The sequence below is a fragment of the Saccostrea cucullata genome, unplaced genomic scaffold (assembly GCF_032062105.1).
Source record: "Saccostrea cucullata isolate Sc308-1 unplaced genomic scaffold, CSIRO_AGI_Scuc_v1 ctg4361, whole genome shotgun sequence".
Lineage (NCBI taxonomy): Eukaryota > Metazoa > Mollusca > Bivalvia > Ostreida > Ostreidae > Saccostrea > Saccostrea cuccullata.
The window spans coordinates 11818-38972 of NW_026933284.1; the positions used below are offsets into that span (position 1 = coordinate 11818).

Genomic DNA, 27155 nt, shown 5'->3' on the forward strand with positions numbered 1-27155 from the left:
GTATATCTTTTCTACGAGGGTTGTTCGAAAAGTTCGTGGACGATGTCAATCTTCGTCATATTACTCACTAGAAATTTAAACTAAGCACAATATAAAATGTAAATATATTTTGTTGATTTCTGAAGTTTTATTCCATTCGATTTAATAGAAATCAATTTACATCATTTTAAAATCAGCATGTTTTGTAACCGCGGAGCACACTTAACGGCAAAACAGCGTCAAAAATTTCTAAAAAATACTATCCCTATACATTTCACACAGTATAATCCAATGTCCTTTCATTACATCCTTTTTCTTATACTTGAAATTTATTTTTTTAAAGAATTGCTCTCGTTGTATAATTTCCCTTTTTTAAGGTTTTAATTTCTTTTATTACTTAACTCTCTTTCACAGGATAAGCAGCTCTGAAGCGCCTTTGTCTTCCCTTGCCGTTCCAACTTTTAAAATTTTTGGTCAGATTTTTACAGTTAAACGGTTTTTTTTAACAGATTGTACTCATCCGATATAGAGTCTCTGCCACTCAAATACTGCCTTTACTATTTGTACACACATGCACGACTCGCTTGTGACATATTTTCTTGATTCACCAACAATTATAGAGTTTATTCATGATTTTTCCTGAGTAAAACACAAAATTGCATCTTTATCTGCTGCTCCGAGACGTTCTACAACGTCATCGTTTTTGTCGTTGTCAATAAGGACTACCTATCTTCTGAAGTTGATTTCTTTTCAACAAAGCAACATATGAAGTCATAATTTGGTTTACGAATTGATGTAACAATTCTTAATTTGAATTTCTGGGTTGTTTTTCGTTTTTGTTCCATTTTACAGAGAATATGACTGCAGGCATTATCTAGTGTATTGTCTGTATCTTACTAAATTTTGACCTGCTCCGCGACCCGATTTTTGCATTTTTAAAATCTGGATAAGTTTTGAAGAAATCTTAATATTTTGACGAAATTAATACGAATCATTTGAATTTCTTATTTGAATATTTCTACCAAATTTGGATATTATCTGACGTCAAATAAAAAGATATGGCAGTTGTCCGCAAACTTTTCGAGCAACGCTCGTAAAAACGTAATGGCGATGTAACTGTCAAATACAAAGTTTTGCACATCTTTACTTTCAAAATGCATACATTTAAAAATACGCACATTGAAATACAGTATTTAAATGAAATATTGATTGTTTACGTATATTATTTAAAAAATAATCACAGAGAAAATATCGACGTATGTGATCATGAAACATAGAATTTATCAGTTTTTTGGTATGAAGTTCACAACTTTCTCCTAATTTAACCTTATAAAATAAAGCGTGAGATAAATGATAAACTTTACAGCCATTCGTTGATCGAGTATGACTAAATCATTCATTTTTAGTTACAAGTGATCTACATATTAATGCCATAATGTTTATATATCGTGACGTCACAAACATGATGCGAATCATTGCTTAACATATGACATTTATAGAACATCTGCATTACTTCATTTGTGATGTATGCCAAATTTTATTCTGATCTTGATTTTTTTTTAAATATAGAGATAGCTTATAATTAGCTAACATTTTGATCATCTCGTAAGTGGAAGACGTGAATGTCATTGTTTTTAGATTTGAAGAATCTGAAAGTTCAATTCATTTAACTGAAGTTATTTTTTGTAAATAAAAAAAGAAATATAAAATTGTAAGTAAAACGGCAAGCATTCTGTGACCAGGCCCCTTTTGAAGTTTCAAAGGCATCAAGTGGATATTGTGATGTTGTTACCGCCGTTGTTCTTGTTATCAGAAAGATGCTATGTGGACCTTTGGTGTGGATTTCCGTAAACTTTTACAAGAGGACTCAACGAACAATTTATAAAAATTTGTTTCCTTACTTCCCCATCCTTCCTCATACATTAAGCCTGCCTTTAAAAAGTCTAAGAAGGAGATCACTGACGTTCACAAAAAAGTGAAAACAAATCTTTGAGGTAATTTTTATTTTATTTTAGCAACTGTATATTTCGAATGGGATTTTAACAATAATATTGTAGAAATGTAAAATGCATGCACATTTGTGCCAAAAGGAATGTAACTCTTTTTATGTTTATTAAGAAAAAGTTTATACTCTAATAAACATTTTCAAAAGGTTTTAAGGGTCCATGCTAACCTTACGCTTTGCAATTAATTTATAATTTATAATTTATAAATGTAATGAATAATTTGTAAAAATAGGGGATGGGGTGGAGAAAGCATTCTACTCGCAAAATAATAAAACGATTATGTACTACGATCTATATAAAAAAGAATACATATTAATTAACCCTTTGTTTTTATACTGATTTAGACTACGATTTCATAAGAATTTCAATACAAAATGTAAGCAAGGTATAAATATATGTTTATGGAAATTCCAGAGATTGGATCAGGTTCCTCGGTGCAGTTAGCATCCCATGCTGACCAGTGCTTTATTATTGAACTGTGTGTAATGTTGTTTAACGCAACTTAAATCTGAAATCCATTCTACGCGCCAAAAAAACTATAATAGTTTTTGTAAGAAATATTATAAATATTTGATGTAAAATAATTTAAAAATGTATATATTATTTTCTTTGTCAATTTAAGCATAAAATATGAAATTCTTTAAAGTTCCTCTTTAACACTTTAAATTTTACTTTCATTTTCATACTAGTGCAAAGTATTTTAATTTAATTTATGAGCCTTATATTCTATTTATAGTTTAAGTATTTCCTTATGCCACAACTAAGACACGATTTGAAACAACAAATTACTAATTACTGTTACTTTTTAAACACTTTAAGTATAAGGTTTGTATATCCAAAAAAAAAAGATATTCTTTGGACTATTTGATAACATAAAGTGTGGGTAGGATAATCATAATGCTCTAGAAAAAAGTGTTTCTTTTGATGAATAGTTAAAGATTGGCTGTACAATTCTTATTTTTTCCAAAATACTTTTTGGAGAGTGTATTATTATAAAAATCATTTTTTTTTTCAAAATCCGTATTATTGAAGATTGTAACATAAAAGAAATGTTAAACATTTAATTTATAAAATATAAAAGAACTGTTTTTAGAAACTCATTGCGAACGTTTTAATAAATATGGGATTGGAATTCTAAGTTATAGTACAATTTTGTATTTTCCTCTTTTAATTTGCTTGTCAACTATTTCTTCAGATAAGTTGTTTTTTTTCTTGGGGAATTTGGAGGATTGGGGGCTACATTGAGTTAAATAACAAGACACTCTACCTGAACTATTTCGAAAAACGAACAACTATAAAAAGAAAAATACTAATGTCTTGCATAAATTTGACAACGCCATTCTAGATTCGATTGAATTCGATTACTAGTACTTCCTAGGCCTAATCACTGAAATTTATATGACATAAATGATTATTAGCAAAACACTGATACGTTCTTCGTGCACAGATGAAGTTCGGACACAGAGAATGACATCTATATTATTCACACACGAGAGTTTTCTTGATTTAATAATTCGTCCTCAGGTGTACACTGTACATACTTTGAACTGATTTGTTTTGCTTAGTTACGTGTACATTGAATATAACAATTACATGTAATTATCGAGCAATTTATTCGAATATTTGATAATAAAGGTGTTATATAGTTGCCAGTCACCTTGTCTTAGTTATTTAAAAGATAAAATTTGATTTTAAAAAAAAATTATTGCCAGACACTTCGTCTTGTCAAATTAAAAGAACATTTTTAGGGATATGCCATTCTAGTATATAATAAAAAGAACAATTTTATTGCAACTTTTTAAAGGTTTAATGCCCATATACACATATCTTTAGTCTCATCTACACAAGATGGGCCCCGTAAATGTTCTTGGACTGATACTATCCGTGATGGCAGTGGATAGTCAAACTATTCTCGGTGGAGATGGTCGAGTGGATCACTGTCCAATGATTAATACAGAGGGACTGGAGTTTCTGATTAACTCAGCAGCCAGACAAGCTATAACATCTCATTTAAACATAATGGAAGCCCAGATCCTTAAACATAAGACAGAACTGAATAATTTAAAGACAGAGACAGATGTAACCAAGCAAATGAAGAATACGCAGGATGCTATTCAGGAAGAAACTGGAAAGCTAGGTATGTACGTTTTTTGTTGTTGTTAAAACGTCCCTCTCGATATTTTTTTCACTCATTTGGAGACGCCACCATTTGTCAGTAGAGGGCTGCAAATTCATCACGATTCGTTATCTTTAAGTTTCATTGAAATATATAAGCATGCAAAAAATCTTTCTTTATTACTTTGCAAAAGGATAGACATTTGAAAAAAATAAATCTTCAAAGATTTAAATTGGATAAAATCTTTTTGGTAATGAACAAGGTCCAGAATATTTTTTCTCTGTTATCCTTATTATTGATTCTCTTTCACAAAATGTGTTTAATTAAAAAGTATCATAAATATATTTAATGTACAGAATCAGGTATTTAAGAACTAAGATTAGAATAAGTAATTAAGGTATACCTTTACTCAGATGACTAAAAATTCCACTGATAAGAACGAAAAACCACCTATTGCACATTATACACCTATGATTCTTGTGTTAAATTTCAGTTTCAAATAACTAGGTCAATGACCTCGTTTTCATGCTAGTGGCCCCTGAGTATTTTTCGGGAAATACCTCAATTTTTCACACTATGACCAATTTTTTCTTCACTCACAAAATATTACAAGCAACAAAACTCTTTAAATAATGAAATATTATAGCAATGAAACAGAGTTGCTCCATATAAAGAAATGAGTAGAGTTTGGGCCATAAACGTAATAATTATTACAGTCCGAATTTCCTCTGACATATTCATATTTTTTCCCTATTTTTAATCAAATATAACAAAAATCCGACTGATAGGAACTCTAAATTATTTATAGCCTCAGGTTACTTTTGTTACCCTAAATCTCATGGTATTAATATTATATGGGGTCAATGATCAAATTATTGAGATATGCTGTCTGGAGTGGTTTTTGTACGTATTTTTGAATATCTTTATTTCATAGCATTCATTTATTTGAAATAATTTATGAGCTTAAACACATATAATATTTGCAAAATGATGTGTTAAAATACATCTAACCTTTTCTTTCTGAATAATATGGCAAAATATAAAAATTTTGACAAAAATGAAAAATTAAAAATTTAGACCGAATTTCCTCTGCATAGCCATACATTGAGTTTTGTTCCTGTATATTTTCTTCAAGTACTAACATATTAAATTTTTTAACTGATATTGTGATAAAACTTAGTTATTTCATCCATTTAGAACAATTTTTGATTTAACATATTATACTTTATAAAATTCCCTTTCTGATTTCTGAAACCTGAGTAAACTTCATCCTTAAAACCAAGGTAAATTAATACTTCGAAAAGAGTTATTATCCGTAGGAATGCAGTAGCCGAAGATGAATTTACTTAGATGATCTAAATACTTCAAAAAGAGTTATTATCCATAGGAATGCAGTAGCCGAAGATGAATTTACTTAGATGATCTAAATACTTTAAAAAGAGTAATTATCCGTAGGAACGCAGAAGCCGAAGATGAATTTACTTAGATGATCTATAACTTTTCTTTTAATTTTAAAGAAGTCAGGCTATTAAATGGAAGCTCATCAGGGGAAGGAGGAGATGATATATACAAGGACCAACTCTGGAGAACTGTTAATTTGGATTCTGATGGTGTCAATGTGAGCTATAAACATTCACTGGGATTAAAGAGGTGACCTGCTCTTTCTTTTTTGTGTAATACTTCTATTATAAATATACATTTTTGTATTTTTAATAAAAAAAGCTGATTGTGCACCAATCAATGGAACATGATAATTTTGCTTCCATGTAATTATATACAATCTACATGCTACGTCATCAGCGGACATCTGGAAAAAAATACCATAGTTAATAAAGGTTTACTATATTAGAGCTAATAATTTAGTTTTGAAATTAACTTTTTGAGTATTTTCATCTTTTTCTTAATATATGTAATGAATAAAATATGAATACTAATATGGTTCGAAATCATCCATGGAAGCACCGAAGATTTATCGTTTATCATAGGAGATTCGTTAGTGATTATCTTACTCAAAAACACAAGATTTATTTGTGAAAAAGTATATGAAGATTTACGTTTTGAACGATAAAATAGATGAAAATACTCGTAGCTAGGGATGAAAATTTATTTATGATAGAATTTGACCCTAACGGCGATTTAATATTAAAAATGTGGATAAAGATAAAAACATTATTGACAATAAATACCACATGCACTCGATTGGGCAGCAAAATAGCTTGAAATCTGATGTCAAAATCACAAATATTTAAAATCGGGTGATATGAAAATATTAAGTGAATCTGCCATTGTAAATATTTTGTAGTATTTTCATTCATGTTTTCTGCAATGATTATGATATAAAATCCCATTCTTCTTTGCTTGGCAAAGTTCATTTAAACGGGTATTTTTTAAAGTTATATTTTTCAATAAAATTGGTTTTAACATATTTACAAGAGGTTAAAGCTTTCGTTAAATTACAACAGATTAAACACATAATCTCTACGGAATTTTAGTGAAAAGGTTTAAAATCATAAAATTACGCTTAAGGTAGGATTCTTCTCATATTTCTAATATTTAAAAATTAATGAAATTTTCACAGAATCAAGAAGACAATATCAGTAAGTGATAGTATCAGTGAAATTAAATTTGACCGTTTTATATTAGAGGCAAGGTCAGGTCAAGGTCATTATCTTTTTCCTTGAAATTAGGAATAAAAAATAACTGTTGCCAATCATGTGATATACCTACTTCTATTTCAAAAGTTTAATGATTGATCTTTTTGCATGATAACATATTACTATATCGGGTCTATAGCATGATATTACCAAATTTACATAAATAATTTAACTTAACTGGATATTGGCTAATCCGGATTTCCTCTGTTTTTCTTAATTTTTTAGGATATATTAGTTATTTTCATATGCTTCCTATATTTAACTCTTTCTTATTTTCACATATAATAAAGTAGTCTTATAAATGTACAAAATGATACAAAACAAAAAAGTGTTGATCGAAAAAATACTTTTTATGGATTTTTGGCTCAAATCTGCACTTTGATAGGAAACGTTTAAAAGCTAATAAAGTTCTAGCTTGTTTGAAAAATCATATTTATTTGATATATTATGAAAGTTCAGTCCCTCATTACTAATCTAACTTACATTTGAAAATTTGACCAAGTCTTCGATTGTGTAAAAATTATAACTAAATTCATTGTTCTATTATAATTTTGAGAGGCAGAAAAGAAGATATTTTCATACGCCACCATTCCACCAAAAATATAGTCCCTGCTAGTATTCAAACGCAGTTTACCATTTCTATATAAAGTTGTACAATTGTAATGATGAAAGAAAAATATGGTCTTTTAAATTCCTTACACCTCAATATATAAGACATATAAGCAAATACTCTTTTAATGTTTCATCTAGTCAGAAACCAGAGAAGAATCCTACCTTAAGATAAAAATTCTTTTTTTTTTTCCAAAAGGGCCTTAGGACATTCATATATGTTGGTCATATTGTCATTATAAATATCGTTGGTTCTCTTAAAAAAGATTTTGTTTCACTATTTCAAGTTTGTAATTAGTTAACATATTATGAAATCATCTTTTCATAAATTTATCTTCATTGCAATTTTAAGATAATAATTCTAATGGTCGAAGTACAGTGAAGTGAGGTCTTTAATGCTACTTGACTTGATCTATATGTATTGGCTAGACATTACTTCCCTTTACAACCACAACATCAAGCCATGGAATAACACTTTAGTTACTTTAACATATATGAACATATTGTATAAATATTTCTTACATTTCCGGACACTTTTATAAGTTTTCAAATAAATATTTTATCACCTATCAAGCAACACGGTGTAATTGGTTGGTAATAATAATATTAAAGAAGGATAGGTTCTCCATAGAAACGCAGTAAAACATAATATCGTTGAAGTTGTATCGTATGGAAGGCAATTTTTCTTTTATAATTGACCAATTTTGGTTTATTTTCTTTGTAATTTGATTTGTTAAAACTGTATTGCATTGACGTGTAGAGATGAAAACTTATTAAGCATATTTATTTTCACATCTTGGTGATTTGTTTATTTTAAGATTTAATTATGATGCTTGAGATTGAAAAGTATTCAATGTTTTAATAGTTGTCATATTCATAAATTAAAGAATCAAATGGATTAATTCATTCCAAAAGATACTTCGTCGAAAACAAAAATAACATTTTTTTTAAACTTAATTATTTTGGGTTTTAAAAAAAAATAAATAAATGTGTTTTATGCCTTCTTCTATCCAGAATGGACACGACTACTCTTTTGGGAGTGATACTGACCACGATAAAAGTGGAAAGTCAGATCTTATATGGTGGACATGAACCGATGGGTACATGTAACTGTCCATTGACTAATACAGATGAACTAGAAGTCCTGTTTAACTCAGCAACCAGGAAAGTGATAACGTCTCATTTTAACATGATGGAGACTCAGCTGCTTAAATATAAGATGGAGCTGGATAATTTTAAGAAAGAAATCACAGAACAAACGAAGAATACGCAGTGCACTGTTCCCGGCGGGGCTGGAAAACTAGGTAGGGATTTCTTCCATGCGTATGAATGGAATATCTAGCGAACAAAAAGTATTTCAATTTCATTTGCAAGAAATATGATCATTATAGAAAGAAGTTCTTCTTGCGTATTAATTGGGTAAGATTGATAATTTTACCAAAAGTACAAAGTTTCTGATATTTTAAGCGTCATTTATTTCATTCTAGTGATTAATTAAACCTTATGTACAAGAGAGGGTTGTTTTTAATGAAATATATGAAAAAAAGACGAACATTATACAATCTCAAAAGTCCATTAAACAATACAAATTTGCAGCAGAACAAACACAGACCTCCAAAATATCAGAAGTGGGATCAGGTGCCATGTAGGAGTGAGCACTTCAATATTAGGCTCAGTCGGTAGAAGGTTCGCTCCATAGCAGGAAGGTCGTGAGTTCAACCCCCCCCCCCCCCGAAAACGACTTGCTTAAGCCGATAAAAAATAGAAACTGTTCCTTCGATTCGCCAAGTGCTAAGCAATTCGAATCAGCCAATTACTATACAATATTTTCTTGCTTTAAAGGTTTACGACTTGTAAATGGAAGTTCGTCAGGGGAAGGAAGGGTGGAGGTCTATGAAGATGGACACTGGGGAACAGTGTGTGTTGACAGCTGGGATTCTAATGATGCCAATGTGGTCTGTAGACAACTATTTGGATTAGAAAGGTGAATGTCTTCACAAGCAGTTCGATTTTTTTTAAAATTATTTATTTATTTATGTTCGTGTGTCTGCTTGAGATAAAAAACATCACTGTTATTGTTACATATTCAAGGTCAGGGTTATCAACAAAATAAATGCTATTTTAACTTCAATATTTACAAGGCAAGGTGTTGCAGTTTCAACTGCAGTATTTGGAAAAGGAGAAGGATCTGTCCATTTAGATTTACAATGTAGTGGTGCTGAAACTGATGTTCTTGACTGTCCTCATTCAACCTCAGCCAACTGTACTCATTCAGAAGATGCCGGAGTCCTTTGTTTTCTCCCAAATCGTACGTGAATGTATCTTACAAATAATATGATCTTTAATCGAGTATTCGAATGTAAAGAACTTATCTCAATTTTTGAATCTTACATTGTATGACAGGGCATATCAAGTTATCAAATGGAAATGCTACAAACGAAGGCTTCATTGAGGTGTTTATCAATGGGAAGTGGGGCGCTGTCTGTGATCAAGTGTGGGATAACGATGATGCCAAAGTCGCTTGCCGCTCCTTAGGGTATTCTGGGTAATGTTTTTTTTTTTTTAATTTAAAAGAGATTCATAGTTATATATAAATATATATTTAAAACTGAAAAAAAAAACCAGTAAAGCTCATAGGCCTTTTATTTCATCTTCAGATTTCTATCAATCTATTATCTATGGGTTTTTTCTCCATCCATCCATCTATCAATCTATCTAACTAACTATTTTTTAATTGCTTTAGAATTTTGATTTTACGTCCTAACATTTCATAAAGAAACTTGTCAATTAATGATCGTTTGCTTGACTAAAATTTTTGCATTCTTTTAAAATTTACATATGACTTTTCTGTATTATAACGCTTACAAACCATGTAAATTGCGGCGATCATGTTGCATGTTACTAAAATGTTTAATTTTTATTTATTGATTCAAAGGGGTGTTGCGGTGAATTCCTCGGTTTTTGGACCCGGCAATGAATACATTTGGTTGGACGGCATTAATTGCAATGGAAACGAGGGTTCTCTGTTACAGTGTACAGACTCAGTAACTGGTTCCAACGAGTGCAATTCTGGAAGAATCGTTGGAGTTGTATGTTATCCTACGAGAAATGGTGGGTAAAGTTGGTTAGTAACCTTTCAAGGATACACCAAACTTTAATATATTATTTTTATTCAATTTTAGATACAGTTAGAATTGTTAATGGTAGCTCTGCTGAAGAGGGTCGAGTTGAAGTTTTGATTAATGGCCAGTGGGGAAGTGTGTGTGATAATGGATGGAGTAAAAGTGATGCTGATGTCACTTGTAAAAGTCTTGGATATGCAGGGTGTTTTTAAATTTTTTCTCTTTTTTTTATATTATTTTTAATTTTTTTTTTACAATAGTTCACTATTGTCTTTTCTCTCTTTATTTGGTACTAATCCTTTTTTGTTTTTAAGAGGTTTATCCGTTTCATCCTCTGTGTTTGGAGAAGGCAGTGGTCGGGCATGGTTAGACAATGTAAATTGCAATGCAAATAAGAAGTCTCTCTTTGAGTGTACACAGTCAGTGATTGGATCAAGCACTTGTCGCTATGGTAATACAGCTGGAGTGATTTGTTTCCACACAAGAAAAGGTGCGTTAAATCAACGGTTGTTAATTAAGGATTTAAAGATATATTTTAATTGCTTGATGCTTTATTCTATATGTTATTCATAGATTCAGTTAGGGTAGTTAATGGTAGCACTGTTCAGGAGGGTCGTGTGGAGGTTTTGATGAATGGTCAATGGCGAAGTATTTGCGACAGAGGATGGGGAAGCAATGATGCAAAAGTGACTTGCAAAAGTCTTGGATATTCAAGGTCTCCTTGTTCACTTATTTTGTTATCCAAAGTAGTGTTGGTAAAATTTTTGATTAAAGAATTAAAAGAATCCATTATTCTTTTAAGATTTAAAAATTTACGATGTTATGTTGTTTATCAAGATTTTAGTTAGATTTTCGAACAAATCGTTCTTGATAAGTTTTGACATAGTAGTAAGTCATCATTTTGATAATATTTTAGAGGCATTCCTGTCGCATCTTCGGTGTTTGGAGAGAGTCCTGCGCAGATATGGATGTTTAACCGTGTGAGCTGTTGGGGGTTTGAACAGTCTCTGCTGCGCTGCACAAAATCAATAATTGGGTCTGATGTGTGTACTTCTAGTAGAAACGCTGGAGTTGTTTGTTACCAAAGAGGAAAGGGTGGGTTCAATCGCAGCTTTTCGGGCCTTTCCGACTAGCGGAAATACAATCTCGAATGTATTACGTAGACGCCATGACAACCCCTCTTTTCACGATCTTTGAAATGCATGGAGACCTTTTATCTGTGGAATATGTAGTTTAACTTTTTTCAGTGTAATGATTATACCTAGGCTTAAATATACTATATAGAAGGGACTTCTAACGCCTATTTCTGAATAAACAGGAAATGTATAGATTTTAAACATCTGATGATGTTAATACATTCGATGTTATTTTTCCGACCTCTGACGGAAAGACCCGAGATGATGCGACTGAGGGTGGGTTAACCTGGCAATTACAATATATAAACCTACTTAAATTAGCTGTGCTCATACTTTAACACTTTTTATGCCACTTTTTGTTCCCTAATTAATATTATTTTAGAAAAAAACATTTCGAAGTTTATCTCCAAAAGCGGTAATTGTTTATTATTTAATGAGGAGTATTGTGCTTAAATTTAAATTTAAATAAAAATTTTTCGGTGATTTATTTCTTAATAAAATTTTTAAATCTTCATGATGGAATAATCGATGTTAATTGAATTTTTACGATTTGCTTTTAGAAACAGTGAGAATTGTTAATGGCAGTTCTGAGTATGAAGGCCGAGTTGAAGTTCTGATAAATGAACAGTGGCAGAGTATTTGCGATAAAGGATGGGATAAAAATGATGCTGATGTGACTTGTAAAAGTATTGGATATTCTGGGTAATTTCTCGTAAAAAGTTCAACAATTACCCTTCAGTGAAAAACAGTTTTTAACACCTTAGCCGAGAAATTGTTAACTGATCTTGAAATGAAACATTTTAAAAATTTATTTTGCATTATATCAAACAGGCTGTGTACATGTATATTTTAATTATTTCCTTAGTTGATATCTTGAGATACGTGCAGTTTCGTATTTTCTGAAATGTCTATCAATTTTTGTATGGTTTGTTTTGTTTATATGAAAATATGTTAGAGTCGATTTCCTCCATCAAAACCACTTCTACAACCACCCTTGTTTTTCAGAGGTCTCGCAGTTTCTTCATCTGTGTTTGGAGAGGGACCTGAAACAATATGGATGTTGTCCAGTGGAAATTGCTATGGAGGCGAATCTTCGATATTGGAATGCACTTATCTGTCAGTAATTGCAGCTAACAGCTGTAGAAATGGTGGACACGCTGGGGTCATTTGTTACCACATTGGAAATGGTAGGTCAGCAATGTATTCATTTATGTTTAATTTATGTTAATCCATCGCAAACATTCTCTTGTCGCTATTATTTAGATTCAGTCAGAATAGTTAATGGTAGCTCTGCAGATGAGGGCCGGGTCGAGATTTTAATAAATGGTGAATGGCAGAATGTTTGTGACAGAGGATGGGACAAGATGGCTGCTGATGTCACTTGTAAACGTTTTGGTTATTCAGGGTAATGGCATCAAATAATAGCTAAAATTGTATATTGTTTCAAACGCTGTATTTAAAAGAGACTTACTTTAACCATTTGTTTTTTTAATTTTGGATTATTTTAGGATAAAAATTGACATTTCCTAAATTTAGATTTTCCTTTTCATTACAATGTAATAATACTCAACAAATTCGACTATTTTGAATTGGTATTTAACGAGGCCGAGTCTAAATTATTTGTGCCCCAGGGATTTTGATAATTTTTTGATAATTTATTTTTAATGTCATATTTATTGTTTTAAGATTTAAAAATCGAATGTTTACTATCCCGATTTTTTAGGGGGTCATCTCAAAAGTTGTCAAATTTTACTATTGGACCCTATGGGAATTTGTTAGAATAGCGCACAATTATTACATTTTTTCCCATATTTTTGTATTTCTGCCCTAGAGATTTCTTTTTCATTCAAGTATATGAAAGTTTTTGTAGAAAGTCTCCAAATTGTGAAATTTCAAAAAAAGTTCACCATCTAGGTTGGTCTAGGAATTAATTACTAATTTTATTTTTTCAAAACCCAATAACTCTGAAATTGCCAAATTACGCTTTAAATAAATATCAGTGCAGATGAAGTATCCGTGCATAAGATTTTTTCGGTAAAAAATAGCGATGTTTAGATTGCTAGAATTTTTTTTTTTATATTTGATGTTCTGTCATCAGTTTTTAGTATAATTTCCATGGACGTCTTGAACATACAAGCGAGTCAATTGCGACATTCTTCAGCGTCATGCATTGCTTATGAAGTCCAAAAATGGTGATGTCGTTAGAGCCATTTCGGCGTTTTCTCCTAATTATTATCGTAAAAGCACATTTTCAAATAGTAGGGGTTACAGTTAATTTTGTATCAAAATAAAAATATTTGGCAAATGTGTACTGTCGCACAAATGCCTGCATGAAATTAAAAAGCTGCGCAAAGTCATGGGCACTCGAATTAGACTCGGCCTCATTAACGATGACTAAATGAATATACGCTGTCAAAATTAATAGTACTTGATTAATGAACGGATAATGTCATGTAGTCATTAAAACTACGTAAAAAGAAAAAATATACAATAGAATGTAATAAAATAATTAACATTACAAATAACACCTGTAAATATTGATTGAATATTTTCTGTAGAGGACTCCCGGTCCTATCTTCTCTGTTTGGAGAAGGCGATGGTGAAATATGGTTAAATGGTATCAATTGTAACGGAAGGGAAAATTCCTTGCTGAAGTGTCGACAATCTACAGTTGGATCAAGCAGATGTAGTGGTGGTTCCGCCGGAGTTGTTTGCTACCATTCAAAAAATGGTACGTATATATATTATATATTGTTTTTTGTTTGTTAATTGTTTAAAGTCACTCTCGAGAATTTTTCACTCATATGGAGACGCCATCACTTGCCGGCGGAGAGCTGCAGTATTTTTTTTTACTATACGCGGCACTCCTCAGAGCCATTGAGTAGTGAGGGGTCTTTTACATTCCAGCATCTACTGCGACACGGGTCCTCGGTTTCTATTGTCTCTTCCGAAGGACTAGTCTTCACGTCCCACAGTGACGTAAGGATCGACTCCTTTCTCCTCGACTCTAGTGCAGACGTTTTAATCCCTCTGCCACACGGGCATACTTAATTGTAAAGGACTTAAGGAATCAATCAATGAAATACTTACAATAAGATTTTCCCCTGTAGTACATGTACCTGTTGGTAGGGCGTTTTCCACTAGATCTTGCATAAAAATGTTTTCGTAAATAATCGGTTATTTGTTTTTTAAAAGAATTAGTGCGGATGGTGAACGGTAGCTCTATACATGAAGGTCGAGTGGAGGTTCTCATCAATGGACAATGGCGAAGTGTGTGCAACAATCTGTGGGACGCAAATGATGCTTATGTGACTTGTAGAGGATTAGGGTATTCAAGGTATTTGAACTTCAGACGTTGAACTTTTATTGTTAGATAATTTATCTGTTGAAATTTAAAGTTCTTTTTTACATGAAATATGAAGGTAACGAACAAGCTCAAAAGTTGATGAAAACACTTTAAGTTTAAAGCAGAACAGAGGTTGGAGCAGGTGCCAAGGAAAAGTAAGCATACCTGTTTAGCGGGCATCAGGTCTTGCGCTCCCCTCTATGACCGGACAAACTCCGTAGAAAACTCAAGGAAGAAACTACTATGAGGAAAGGCATTCAACATCATTAACCGACAAGGTCATTGTATCGACCATAGAAATGTCGACACTGTTGATATTCTCATTTAATCAACATATTTTCCAATAGATTGCGTCGAGAAAATTGTTCGTTCATGGACGTTAAGCATATTTTCTATTTTATTTAATTGGATTACGTATCCTCTATATACATTAGATAATGTGTACACTAGACAAAAATTGCTAAGGCACTAAGAGAATTAATATTTTACTTTTAAAAACGTGTTTATGATGTATTTGATATATAAATACGTTACTTTCACAAGAAATAAGGCATATTAATGTCAAACCTTTTAAATAACTACAAAGTTTACTGACGTGTGACCAATTCATAGAAAACAATAAAATCGTGTCTATTCCATTTTTGAAGGGGAAAAAAAAAATCAATTTCTTCTTTGTATCTGTGTTCTTTACATTTGTACTTATTAAAAACTGAGAAAAAAGGTTACACCGTATGCGACGTTTGGCACAAGAAGGGCGTGCTAAAGCAGACAGTATGCAGGGGGTTCCTTTAGAGAAATCTTGTTTATTTCAAGCTTTACTGTAATGTCAACATAAAAAAATAAACTGAGGACTTCATTTTGTTGTGACAAGTGCTGCAACCACTATTGAAATAACGAACACAATTGAAATAACGACCATTATTGAAATAATTATATCAATAGTGTTAAGAGTACATTTCAATACCAAACATAGGTTGTATCCACTATTGAAATAATGTTCACTTTTGAAATAAAGATTTCAATAATGATAAAAATTAAAAATATAGATTTCAAAAGAGATTGAAATATTGATTTCAATAGTGCTTAAAACAGTGATTCGAAACGATGTTAAAATGATTATATTAAATAGTTACTGACAATAATTTCAATACCAAAACCACATTGCAAGCTTTATTGAAGTATCCCAACTTTTAAAACAAATTTAAGAATGAATTACACATTTTGTTTTCTAACACATTAAACTAATTTATTGGGTTTAAAATATTATAACTTAAGTTCTTTATTTTTTCTTTTTTTTTTGTTGTAGAAATTTCAATTAATACACAGACACGTTTTATTAAACTGACCTACCTGTATGTATGCAAATGTTATAAGCAAGCTCCCGTTGAATCTGGCCGAATCGGCGAAAAACAACATACAATCAATTGATAATACATTTATGCAATTTTGAAATAATTTTGTTATGTAAAGTTCATGTTTGTCATTGATTTTGAAAGGAAAGGATCATAAATACATATAGATGTAGAAATTAGAATACAGTGGAGCCTCATTTATCCGGACGCTTAGGTTCCCAGCCAATTTGTCCGGATATGTGAAGCATCCGGATACCTGAATCACCAGTTAAACAAGACAAAATAACATTTAAAAAATCCGTTCCCATGAAAAATCGTCCGGATACTGAAGCATCCGGATATCTGGCGTCCGGATATCTGAGGGTCCACTGTATCTAGACTATATTAAAGAAAAAAGACTGATCATTTGTGTATAATTTTTCTGATTTAAATTTAATGCACTCTCAACCACTATTGGAATAAGTATTTCAATAGTGGATGCAACCTATGTTTGTGATTGAAAAACTCTCTAAACCACTATTGAATTAATTATTTCAACAGTGGTCGTTATTTAAATAGTGGTCACAACAGCCAAGTTTTGGGCATGATTAAAGATCAAGTACGGAATCTATTGACATTTTCTCTTTTGATTTCTTTAATAAAATCCGTAACTGTGATGACCCTAAACGTTTATGATAATATTTTGGTAGAGGAATCCCGGCTTTATCAAGTTCATCCTCCGTTTTTGGAGACACAAGAGGACAAATGGTTGTGAACAGCATTAACTGTAAAGGAAATGAAGATTCTTTGATGGAATGTATACGATCCCTTAGTGAATCCAACGTCTGTAACAATGGTAGACACGCAGGAGTCGTTTATTATCACACAGCAAATAGTAAGAGAGAGAGAGAGAGAGAGAGAGAGAGAGAGAGAGAGAGAGAGAGAGAGAGAGAGAGAGAGAGAGAGAGAGAGGGGTGATCAAAAAGTTCGCGAACTAATTGAATAACTTTTTATTATGTTTATAAATATAAATACAGTGGACCCTCATTTATCCGGACGCTTTGGTTCCCAGTCCATTTGTCCGGATATGTGAAGCATCCGGATATCTGAATCACCAGTTTAACAAGACAAAATAACATTTAAAATTTCATTCCAATGAAAAATTGTCTGGATACTGAAGCATCCGGATATCTGGCGTCCGGATATCTGAAGGTCCACTGTATTATTATATTTATAAATATAATAATATTTTATTATGTAAAAAATACAAAAACGGATTTGGCAGCAGGCATAGCCTATATAAGCCCTCTCCACAAAGAGAGAGTTCGCCCCTTAGGCACCTCGCCCGTAGAATAATTCGCCCCATAGAATATGCTATTAAAAAATCCGCATATATATTCATTGGCGGATCCGAATTTCTCTCTTATACATAAATTATACTTTTATATACAAACTAAACATTGATTCTCGGCACAAGCATTTTAAAAAGTAGGAAGAATTTGCATTATATACATACAGATAACTAAACGTCATTCAACGACTATAGTTCTAGTTTTTAAAAGATAGACAAGTTTTCTGTGCATCAAGGCTCGCAAAATAATTTGATATTTCAGCAATCCAAATACCGTTTGATAGAGGTCTGTAGTGCTCAGCGGTTTTTAATGTGGAGGAGTGGGGGGGGGGGAATCTGCAATCTACAGAGCTGTGCTACACTTGTACCATCAGATCTATTTTTCCCATGATAGATTTCTTCCGTATAAATCCAGAACATATGTCAAGTCCCAACCATTATGGGTTACATGTATCAAGATAGCCCGAGTTTTTAAACTGACAAAACTAAAGCATTTATAAAGGCTACTCGGAGACGAAAGAACTTTATTCGGTAATAACCAATTTTTGCCCCCCAAATCAAACTTTGACGGAGAAATTTTTAATTATGTTCTTAAACAGGGGTGTATATGCTGACTTCAAAGCACTGAATATTTTCATAAGCAATGGCGTCATATGTTTGAAATGACGTCACGAAAATGACGTAAATTTAAAATTATCGTAATATCTACAGAAAAATGTATTTATTACGTACGTCGATATTTTGAGTAAAAGTCACCGAGCGCAGGTCTGATCAGATTCAATATTTTGGTATAATGTGTAGAATGATAATATCAATGAAATATGTAAATATTGTTCCTATAAATTTTAAAGCTAAATTTGTTGAAATTTTGTCCATTTTGTCCTCTTTCTAAAAAAATGATATAAAATTGAACTAATTTGTGACGTCATAAAAACAAAAATTGTCAATAAACTACTTTGAAACTATAATATGTTCTGTTATTAATTTATATTTCTCATACAATTTATAGAATTCAGCACATTTCAAGAATTTTTCAAAATTTGACTTTTGTGGGGGGCAAAGATTTGCAATTTACCGCATATAGTTCTTTAACAATTTTGCTTCGAGACTACAATCAATCATAAGTAGGCAGATCATTGTAGAAAATGTGATCAAAAACCTACATGAATATTCACTACACCTAGAAATTTTCTTAAATTGAATTTCGGTTAGAAACACATCCATATGGTCCACGTATTGCAGTCTTTTTTTAAAGGACAGCAACTTGTATTTTAAATTAGTCCTCTCTGATCTTAATGAAAATCTGTCACCGTTCTGCTTATACGCGAATCACGTGATGTAGGCGGTCACGTGACCCCCTCCGTCGCGTTCTGTCACAAAAGCTGAAAGATTATTCCGAGTTATATATTTTTTTCCCTGTAAGATAATTTTTATAAAAGATCAGTTCATTTGTCAGAAATGGAATGGTCAAATCTCGGCAACAGAATTGGGTGGATAAGAATATCCTTTCCAAAAATAAGCATGGCGACCATCAAAACCCAAATATCCTGTCTCGGGAGAGACGTTTATTCTAGGTGGATAGAAAATGGGTGCCTCCTTTTTATCATATCTAATATGTTTAAAATCTGAAGTAAACGATATCTCCGGTATTGGACAATTATATTATTGTCGAAATATTCACAATTTTTCAAAGTGTAAATTAGAGGTCTTTGATAGCAAATTGCTCAATTAAAAACACATCTCTTTTAAAACTTGCTTTCACTGGGCAACATAACATGTATCAATTTTTACCAACTGCCTTCCTTCATTAAAACGATCAATCCAATCATTGATTGAATTAATAGGAAGAAATTTGACTTAATAAACTGTGTACAAATTATTATACTCTACTTCAGAGGGATTTTTGAGATAAACCATAAATTTTACAGTCGTCTGTTGAACGAGTACGACTTAGACAACCGTTTTTTGTCACAAGTGAACTACATGGTGACGTCATTTTCATATTGTGACCTCACAAACAGGGAGGAAAACTTTATTCAGCATATGCTATTTAGAGAACTTGTGTATTGCTATATGTGTACCAAATTTTTTTCTAATCTGAATTGTGGTTTTGTAGATATAGAGATAGTTCGCGAACTTTTTGTCACCTTCGTATTTACTGAATCACTGACTTCAAAACTCTTTTTAGACATAATCCGAATAGAAAACGAAAATTCTACAACGAATAACAGCGTAGTCAATCCAGAGGTACTTATCAAAGGTATTTGGATTCGATTTTGTAAAGACAAGTGGGCTGATGCGGAAGCAAGGGTTATCTGCAGAAGTCTTGGCTACTCTGGGTAAACTCTCTCTCTCTTTTGTTTCTCCCTCTGTTATCTTTTGTCATGTCCTTTTTCATAGATGTTTTATTTATTCTTTACAAATTAAGTACCATAATCCCGTTCTGTATCGGAGCATACTAAAAGAAACTAGAGCTATCAATATTTGTATAGTTCCTGTCTCGCTATCACATTTTTAATATTTATCATTCACATTGTTTATATAACTACAGAAATATTACAGCAGTTTATATTGGAATATAGTATCAGAAAGAAAGGACTCACAACAGTCATTCCCGTATAATTCATACAAATGAAAAAACGTGATGTCGCCAATACATTTCAAAGCTATAGTTACTGATATTCAAAATATTCCTGGACCCTTTCTGTTAACATATTTTGCCACACAAAAAAACATAAGTTGTTATATTTTTTGATATTTTTTTTCCGAGTATTTACAAAAAAGGAAGCCCAGAATCGTGTAAAAGGCGATGTCGCCATCGTATACCTTGCCGGTTGAATGTGCATTACCTCGTCACATTTTGTTCTAAACAAACAAAAATTGTTTTAACTATTGAAGAAACATGTCAAAATCATATAAATGAAACTTTCATTGATAAATGATTAAAAAAAATTTAAACAAAACTTTTATCATTGCTGTCGCCAAATTTCACCTAACCTACCGTTACAATGTTCAAATATTTTTTAAGATAATAGAAAATATAATTAGTACAGCTAAAACTGTGCTTTTCTGTCCACTATGTATTAAAACTTCAGCACAGAATCTTTTTTTAGGCAAATTATTAAAACCGTGTTCAATTTTTTTAAAAATACGGATTTTTCATAATGTCGCATATAAGAACCTAACCTACGTGACAGTGATTGTGAAGAAACAGAGGCTATGTGAAGTATTATTTCAAGGCAGTTGATTGACACCAATGGGTATGTTTAGTAAACAAAAAACAATTGTCAGGAAAGATTAACAACAATTCAGAAATAAAGAAATTTTTAATGGTTCTATCCTCCGTAACCTCTAACCTACGTAACAGAAAATCAACAAAATCTGTCGTGTGCAACATTTCACATGTTTAAATCTATCAGATACTGCTGGAAGATTACTCTTTAAGTTGGCACAAAATGGAATTTAAGAATCATAATGCGTTTAAAGCATAAAATAAAGGTAGATTTGAAAATATTATGGTACAAATGGCCTTAACTTAGATGTTTTTGTATATAACAAATAAAAATGATAGTTGATTTTTCTTTGTTTTGTAAATGTCTGATATTCCGTAATACGTATGGGCACAAAAAGGTCACCCTTATGTGAACTATCAGCGGTGTACAGGGAAATTATACTCGTTTATACGTAAAACCAGCGATGTTACGGAGGTTGGGTTTTTCTGCAAAAAATGGATTTTTGTGTTTTTAAGTGAATTTTTCATATATTATGATATATCAAATAAGTTTTCTTGAAAAATTATGTTGATGTGTAACAGTCATTTCACAATGATTCAATAAATCACTTCATTATCACAAGGTTCAATCAGGTATTTCGTCACGGAGGTTAAAATTATGTTTCGTTTTTTTAAAAATTTAAATGTATTTCCCTAAAAAACGTTAAATAATTAAATAAAATATTTTTTATCCTTTTTTTTTTTACAAATAAGTATGCTTTCTTATTGTTTTTTATTTAAATTCACCATTACACTCATTCACGCCGATTCTTCGAAACGAAGGTTTTATATTTTGTAACGGAGGTTATAGAAGTTTAAATCTTCACTTTCACATTACGGTTAAAAAAGACAATAATATATTGATAAATATTTGATTAAGTTGATTGACCCTCAGTAATACTGAGCAACGTAAGTTTATAAAGCCAATAGGAAGTCTAAAATACGGTTTACTCCTTTTGTAAATATTCAGAATAACCTCCATAACGAAACACACTTTTCGGTAAATTACTTCAAAAAAAGGGGGGAAATTGTTTAGTTCTTCGCTTAATTGTGTATATACATTCTTTTTAAAGTGTGTTTGACACGTTTTACAAAGTATATTTATCTCTTAATCTTCAAAACGAGTTTGTGTAACCTCCGTTACAATTTGGAAGCAATTTGTATACCAACTTTTCTTTTAAAAAGTGGTCAATTTATAATCAGAAAATGTATTTAATTTTAAAGATATATCCTTTCATTTTTCAAAATCAACTGGTCAAGTTAAGTAATATTCTGTTTGGTTGGCAATACTCCTACTGGAAAACAGTGTCTATTTTATTGGTCCAAAAATTCTGTTATCTCGATTTACACATATTTAGTCAATATTTTTTTTGTTTGTAGTTCAGATTTTATTCTGTTATAATTTAATTGTATATTGATAAAGCTTCAAAGTTCAATAAAAAGTAAAACATGAACAAAGACTTTAAAAACTTTACAGCTGCTTTTTCTGAGTTATAACCTCCGTTACGGAGTTCTTGCATGCGGCGAGTTGGAATAGCCATAAAAACAAAACGAAGAAAGATTTACGTGTGAAATTTCATTTTATTAATAAAGGATGTTTACTTTATCAATCAAACACAAAATTATGTCATTGCTCTTCAATTCGTTTTTCAATACTATGGACTTGGCAAATGTATGAATTATACGGGAATGACTGACAAATGTTGTTATCTTAAATGAAATATAATTTGTCTTTTACGTGCTACAGTTGCAGTATTTTTTTCCATTATGTTTAAACAATGTCAGTCTTTCTTAAAATTTCAATTCGTGATATTTCATTAAAAGTATAATGTTTATACCCTGCGATATAAATGGCTGCAATCACTGCTATTGTTTGCATGATATTTAAGTAAAATTTGTTTTTCCACATTACATCCTGTATTACCCCTCCACCAATACCATTGTCCATGGTGTATCGGGCTGATACAGAGTATGATATGAAATAAGGTACGTAATATTGTATATGTTCACTATTCCTGTATGTTTCATATTAATGTACATGTATAATTAAAAAAATCTATTCTTTGAAATACGAATACTTTTTTAAACCGGAAATTTTATAATGTAAAAGGTAAAGATAACAATCAGTTATTGACCTCAAACAATCCATAAACAATACAAGTATGAGGGCAAAGCGGGGACCCCTGGAGATTCAATAGATGGGATCAGAAGCCTAGGACGAGTAAGCATCCCTTGTTGACCAGTCACATCCGCCGTGAGCCTTATACTGTAGATGTACTTTTTTTCACGGGGTCATAATTCCGCGGAATCTCAATTTCTGTTTAATCCGCGGGTAGAAAATTACGCGGATTTCTTAGACTTTCACTACATGTGTTACATTTATATTACATACGCTTGGACAAATTTCCGCGGAAAATTTGTGATAGCGTAAATTTATACCACGCGGAGTACTTCTACAGTATATTGATCAGGAAAACGAAACTTTCCAAAGCCAATTCATTATAAAAACAAAGGCCTTACAAATGGTATGAAACCAATCAGCCAAAACATGACCCAATGATCGATTATATCTGCTAACAGGGTCGTTATTATAACGACCATAAAATTTCAGCCAAAATAAATGCTGACTTTAAACAAAGCTATTGAAATTCTTGTAACAGCACATCTACTTATATCGCTTTAAAAAGTGACTGTACTCAGCGCAAGCTCCTTAGAAGTGATTAAGATGGGATACTTCAACACCATATTACAGAAGTAAGGAAAATTGGAAAAGTGGAAGCCATCTCGAACTCGTTTGTTATAAAATTTAGTTGTTAAACAATTAAGGTTCATAAACCCACTGCTCACTCATATTAAATATTGCTCGAACCTAAATGATTTTCTAAAAGAAATGTATTTATATGTAAAATATATGTATGTTATTTTGTTACGAACAAAATTGGACAAAAAACACTTGAACTTTGCAAACCTATAAAGGAATTATAGACATGTCATTATGAGTTATCTCTTTTATCATGGTATTGATGTACACATCAAATTTATAAAGCATACATATTTAAAAAAAATATAAGTATTATATTTAAGTTCTGTCAAGTTTACTATTAGGTGTATTTGCGTATCACATGTTCGAAAAATCCGTTTCGTACGCACATTGTGTTTCTTTAAAATTACCAATTAATTGTTGAAAAATATTTGAAGATGTCATTGTATGATTGTTTCACTATCTAACTCCGAAATCAAATACTAGTAATTGCTAAACAACACACGGCTGTTTCTTGAATACTGCTTTGTGAATTTTTTTTTTTTACAATAAAACTTAAAAATAGTTTATTGAAATTTAACAAACTTTGTCTTTTTGTTTGAATTTCTTATATCTGTTTACGATGCTATATTAGTAAAACGAACATATGTATTTTAGGAAAGAAGAAAAAAGATCACTACATCTTAATCAGTTAATAAAATGGTTGTTGGAGGTATATATGATGCCATAAAATTTGCTAAGTTTATTACCATTCTAGTAATTAAAAATAAGACTTTGTCTGATTATCTCGGACACAAAAACGACTCAACGGATAAAAATTTGTCAAAGCTATAATTACAAAGACTATAACGGACAATTTACCCATATATTTCATTTCTATTTAGAAACTCTAAGTTACGTGCCTCTAGTAAATTTACCCTTTAAAGGGGTACAAAAAAGGTACTCAAATACATGTGCATGAAATAACACTATTATTAGGATTTTATGCGATTTTAGTGGGCTAAATTTAGGTCAGTCTTCTGGTGTGCTCACAAAGCAGTAAATATGTATTGCGCAATGATTTGCAGGGTCATTGCATAAATATTAGAATATTACGTATGAGAAATACCATCATCGCATACCATAGCCAAAATGTACGATCCACTCCCATTCTGGAGAAAGCTCCATGCGCATTATATACAGACTCCGATCGTGACTTGAGACGACGGAAAATAGAGACAGAAAAATATTTTGTTATTCTTTTGTTCTATCTTTTTTTTCGAGCAGTATACGAGGGTTGTCGTGTACAAAGCGTTTTTCTCGAAAAATAGTAGGCGCTGCAAACTGAAATTTTTCGCAAGTATTTATTTATCATATTTTAGTGTATCTGAATTCTTTTGATAAAATGTAGACAAAAAATTAATACTTCATTAACATGCTTCAATGTACTTACGCACGAAAAAAAAAACGGTTTTAAAAATAATACATGAGTATTGTTTCGAAATAAAAGTATTAAATAGTAATTTGGAAAACACTATCCTATTTTTATTCACTATCTATTGTGTCGTCTTTTGGAAAATTTAAGGACATTTGCTTAATTATTTTATCAATTTATCAAACATCCGAAATGGGAGAGTGGTAAATCCAACACACGAAAAACGGCGGCGTTCGATGACGATACTACGCACTTGAAAGCAGTTCAGTTTTTTGTCCCCCACTTGAAAAGTGGGGGATAATAATTTGGGTTTGTCCGTCCGTCTTTCTGTCTGTCTGTAACGCTTTCGTTTCTACACGATATCTCGAGAACCCTTTGAGCTTTTGCAATGAAATTTAGCATAGCAACTCCCTATGGACTAAAAAAGACCCCTATTGATTTTGAGGTCAAAAGGTCAATTGTCAAGGTCATAAATAAGCAAATTCTGTCTGTTAAAACATTTTCGTTTCCACACGATATCTCTAGAACCATTTGAGCTATTGCAATGAAATTTTATATAACAACTCCCTGTGGCTTAATAAAGACCCCTATTGATTTTGAGGTCAAAAGGTCAAAGTTCAAGGTCGTAAATTTATACATTCTGTCTGTGTGTAATATCATTTCCGGGCGATATTTCAAGAAGATTTTGAGCTTATGCAATGTAATTTTACACCAAAACTCCCTAGGACGTCTCTCACCCCTCTCAAAGTGCCCCGCCCCGTTTGTTTTATTAGTATTTATAGTATTACATGTCGCTATTTTTAGCGCAGGGGCATGAGGAGAGTTATTGCGTATAAAACAGGTTCTCGGCGGACTTTATGTTCTTATTACATCTATTAGAACTGTTTAATAAAGGCTAAATAAATCAAACACCATGGATTGTGTAAAATTCTGAGAATACCGAACATGAATATATACATGTATGTGACTTCAGTTCTGCATATACTTCACTCCGTGTAAAGCGATTCCGTGGTCTAGTGGTTATATCTGTCCCTTCAAAGGTGAGAGGTCCCGGGATCGAATCTCGGTCGGTCCTTTCTTTTTTTTTTATTTTTTTAAATACTTTTTTTTTTTACTAAATGATAGTATTCAGCATGTGAAATGAAAAATTTATGAGGTTATAAAATCATCATTACAGTGTGATAAACATTCCATATAAAAAAATCTTCTATACACATAATAAAGAATAAGCAATCAAATCTTTATATGCATATTGACATACATGTATTTTATTTGCTTCAGTATACATGTATACATTTAATAATTCTACAAATTCAGTCAGGGAGAGCCGACTTTTTCCCTAAGCGGGGGACACGAATTCTCTGAATTAGCTTGTTCCTCTTTAGTGTACTAGAGAAATGGGAGTTTTCTAAGTGAAATCGTTTTAATCAAATCGAAGGGTAGAACAAACAGCTACAGGAATAGCGGAAGGCGCTGTCAATGTTGACAGCCAATATATATATAAGATTCTTTAGTTGAATGATAGTAAAAATATTGTCCATAACTTTAGTACTAATATATCTTCACAAGGTCCTATTTGTGCGCGAGATTGGTTTCTGGCTGTTATTTGAAGAATTAAGGGAAACTCAACTATGTGCATCAATGAAATTCCTTAATTTAAATTGGAATTATCCAACTTGTTTTTAGCAGAGAGGAAACTTGACGCTGCTTTAGACATTTTGACATCATTATCACCCGTGTGTCGTAAGGCGACAAAACACATTAAATGAAATCTGATAATTTGCAATTGTTGATTTATGCATATACCTATTTGAAGTTTGCTATGTTTTTTAATGAAAATTGTAATAGGATTGTAACAATTTTAGAAAACAGTGACAATTCATAACACTTTATACTTTTTAGTACAAAAAATATAAATTTATATATTAAAATACAGGTAGATATATTGTGAAAAATTGAAATAAACTTTTATAATTTCCATATCATTTTACAAAATCTTAAAACATTTTTCTTATATACTGCCAGTCGCCATTTTAGGTAGCGGGTTTGCTTTGGACTC

General features: G+C 31.6%; 1 protein-coding gene across 4 annotated transcripts; it reads left to right on the plus strand.

Annotated features, from left to right (window-relative positions):
• The first annotated feature begins 1900 nt into the window (after positions 1–1900).
• Positions 1901–20184, plus strand: LOC134237918 (deleted in malignant brain tumors 1 protein-like). 4 transcript variants are annotated; one of them, XM_062720060.1, is made up of 19 exons: positions 1901–1973; positions 3819–4122; positions 5619–5751; positions 8379–8668; positions 9207–9348; positions 9506–9672; positions 9768–9909; positions 10300–10475; positions 10547–10688; positions 10801–10976; positions 11060–11201; positions 11403–11581; positions 12183–12324; positions 12628–12809; positions 12886–13027; positions 14181–14353; positions 14818–14959; positions 17010–17194; positions 19839–20184. In XM_062720060.1, the coding sequence occupies exons 2-19, from the start codon at positions 3834–3836 to the stop codon at positions 19991–19993; spliced, it is 3099 nt and encodes a 1032-aa protein (XP_062576044.1). In that variant the 5' UTR covers positions 1901–1973; positions 3819–3833; the 3' UTR covers positions 19994–20184. The 4 variants fall into 4 exon arrangements, with proteins under 4 accessions (XP_062576044.1, XP_062576043.1, XP_062576046.1 ...); XM_062720059.1 differs by lacking the exon at positions 1901–1973 and having other exon boundaries at positions 3787–4122; XM_062720062.1 differs by lacking the exons at positions 1901–1973; positions 3819–4122; positions 5619–5751 and adding an exon at positions 8025–8071.
• The last annotated feature ends 6971 nt before the right edge of the window (positions 20185–27155 follow it).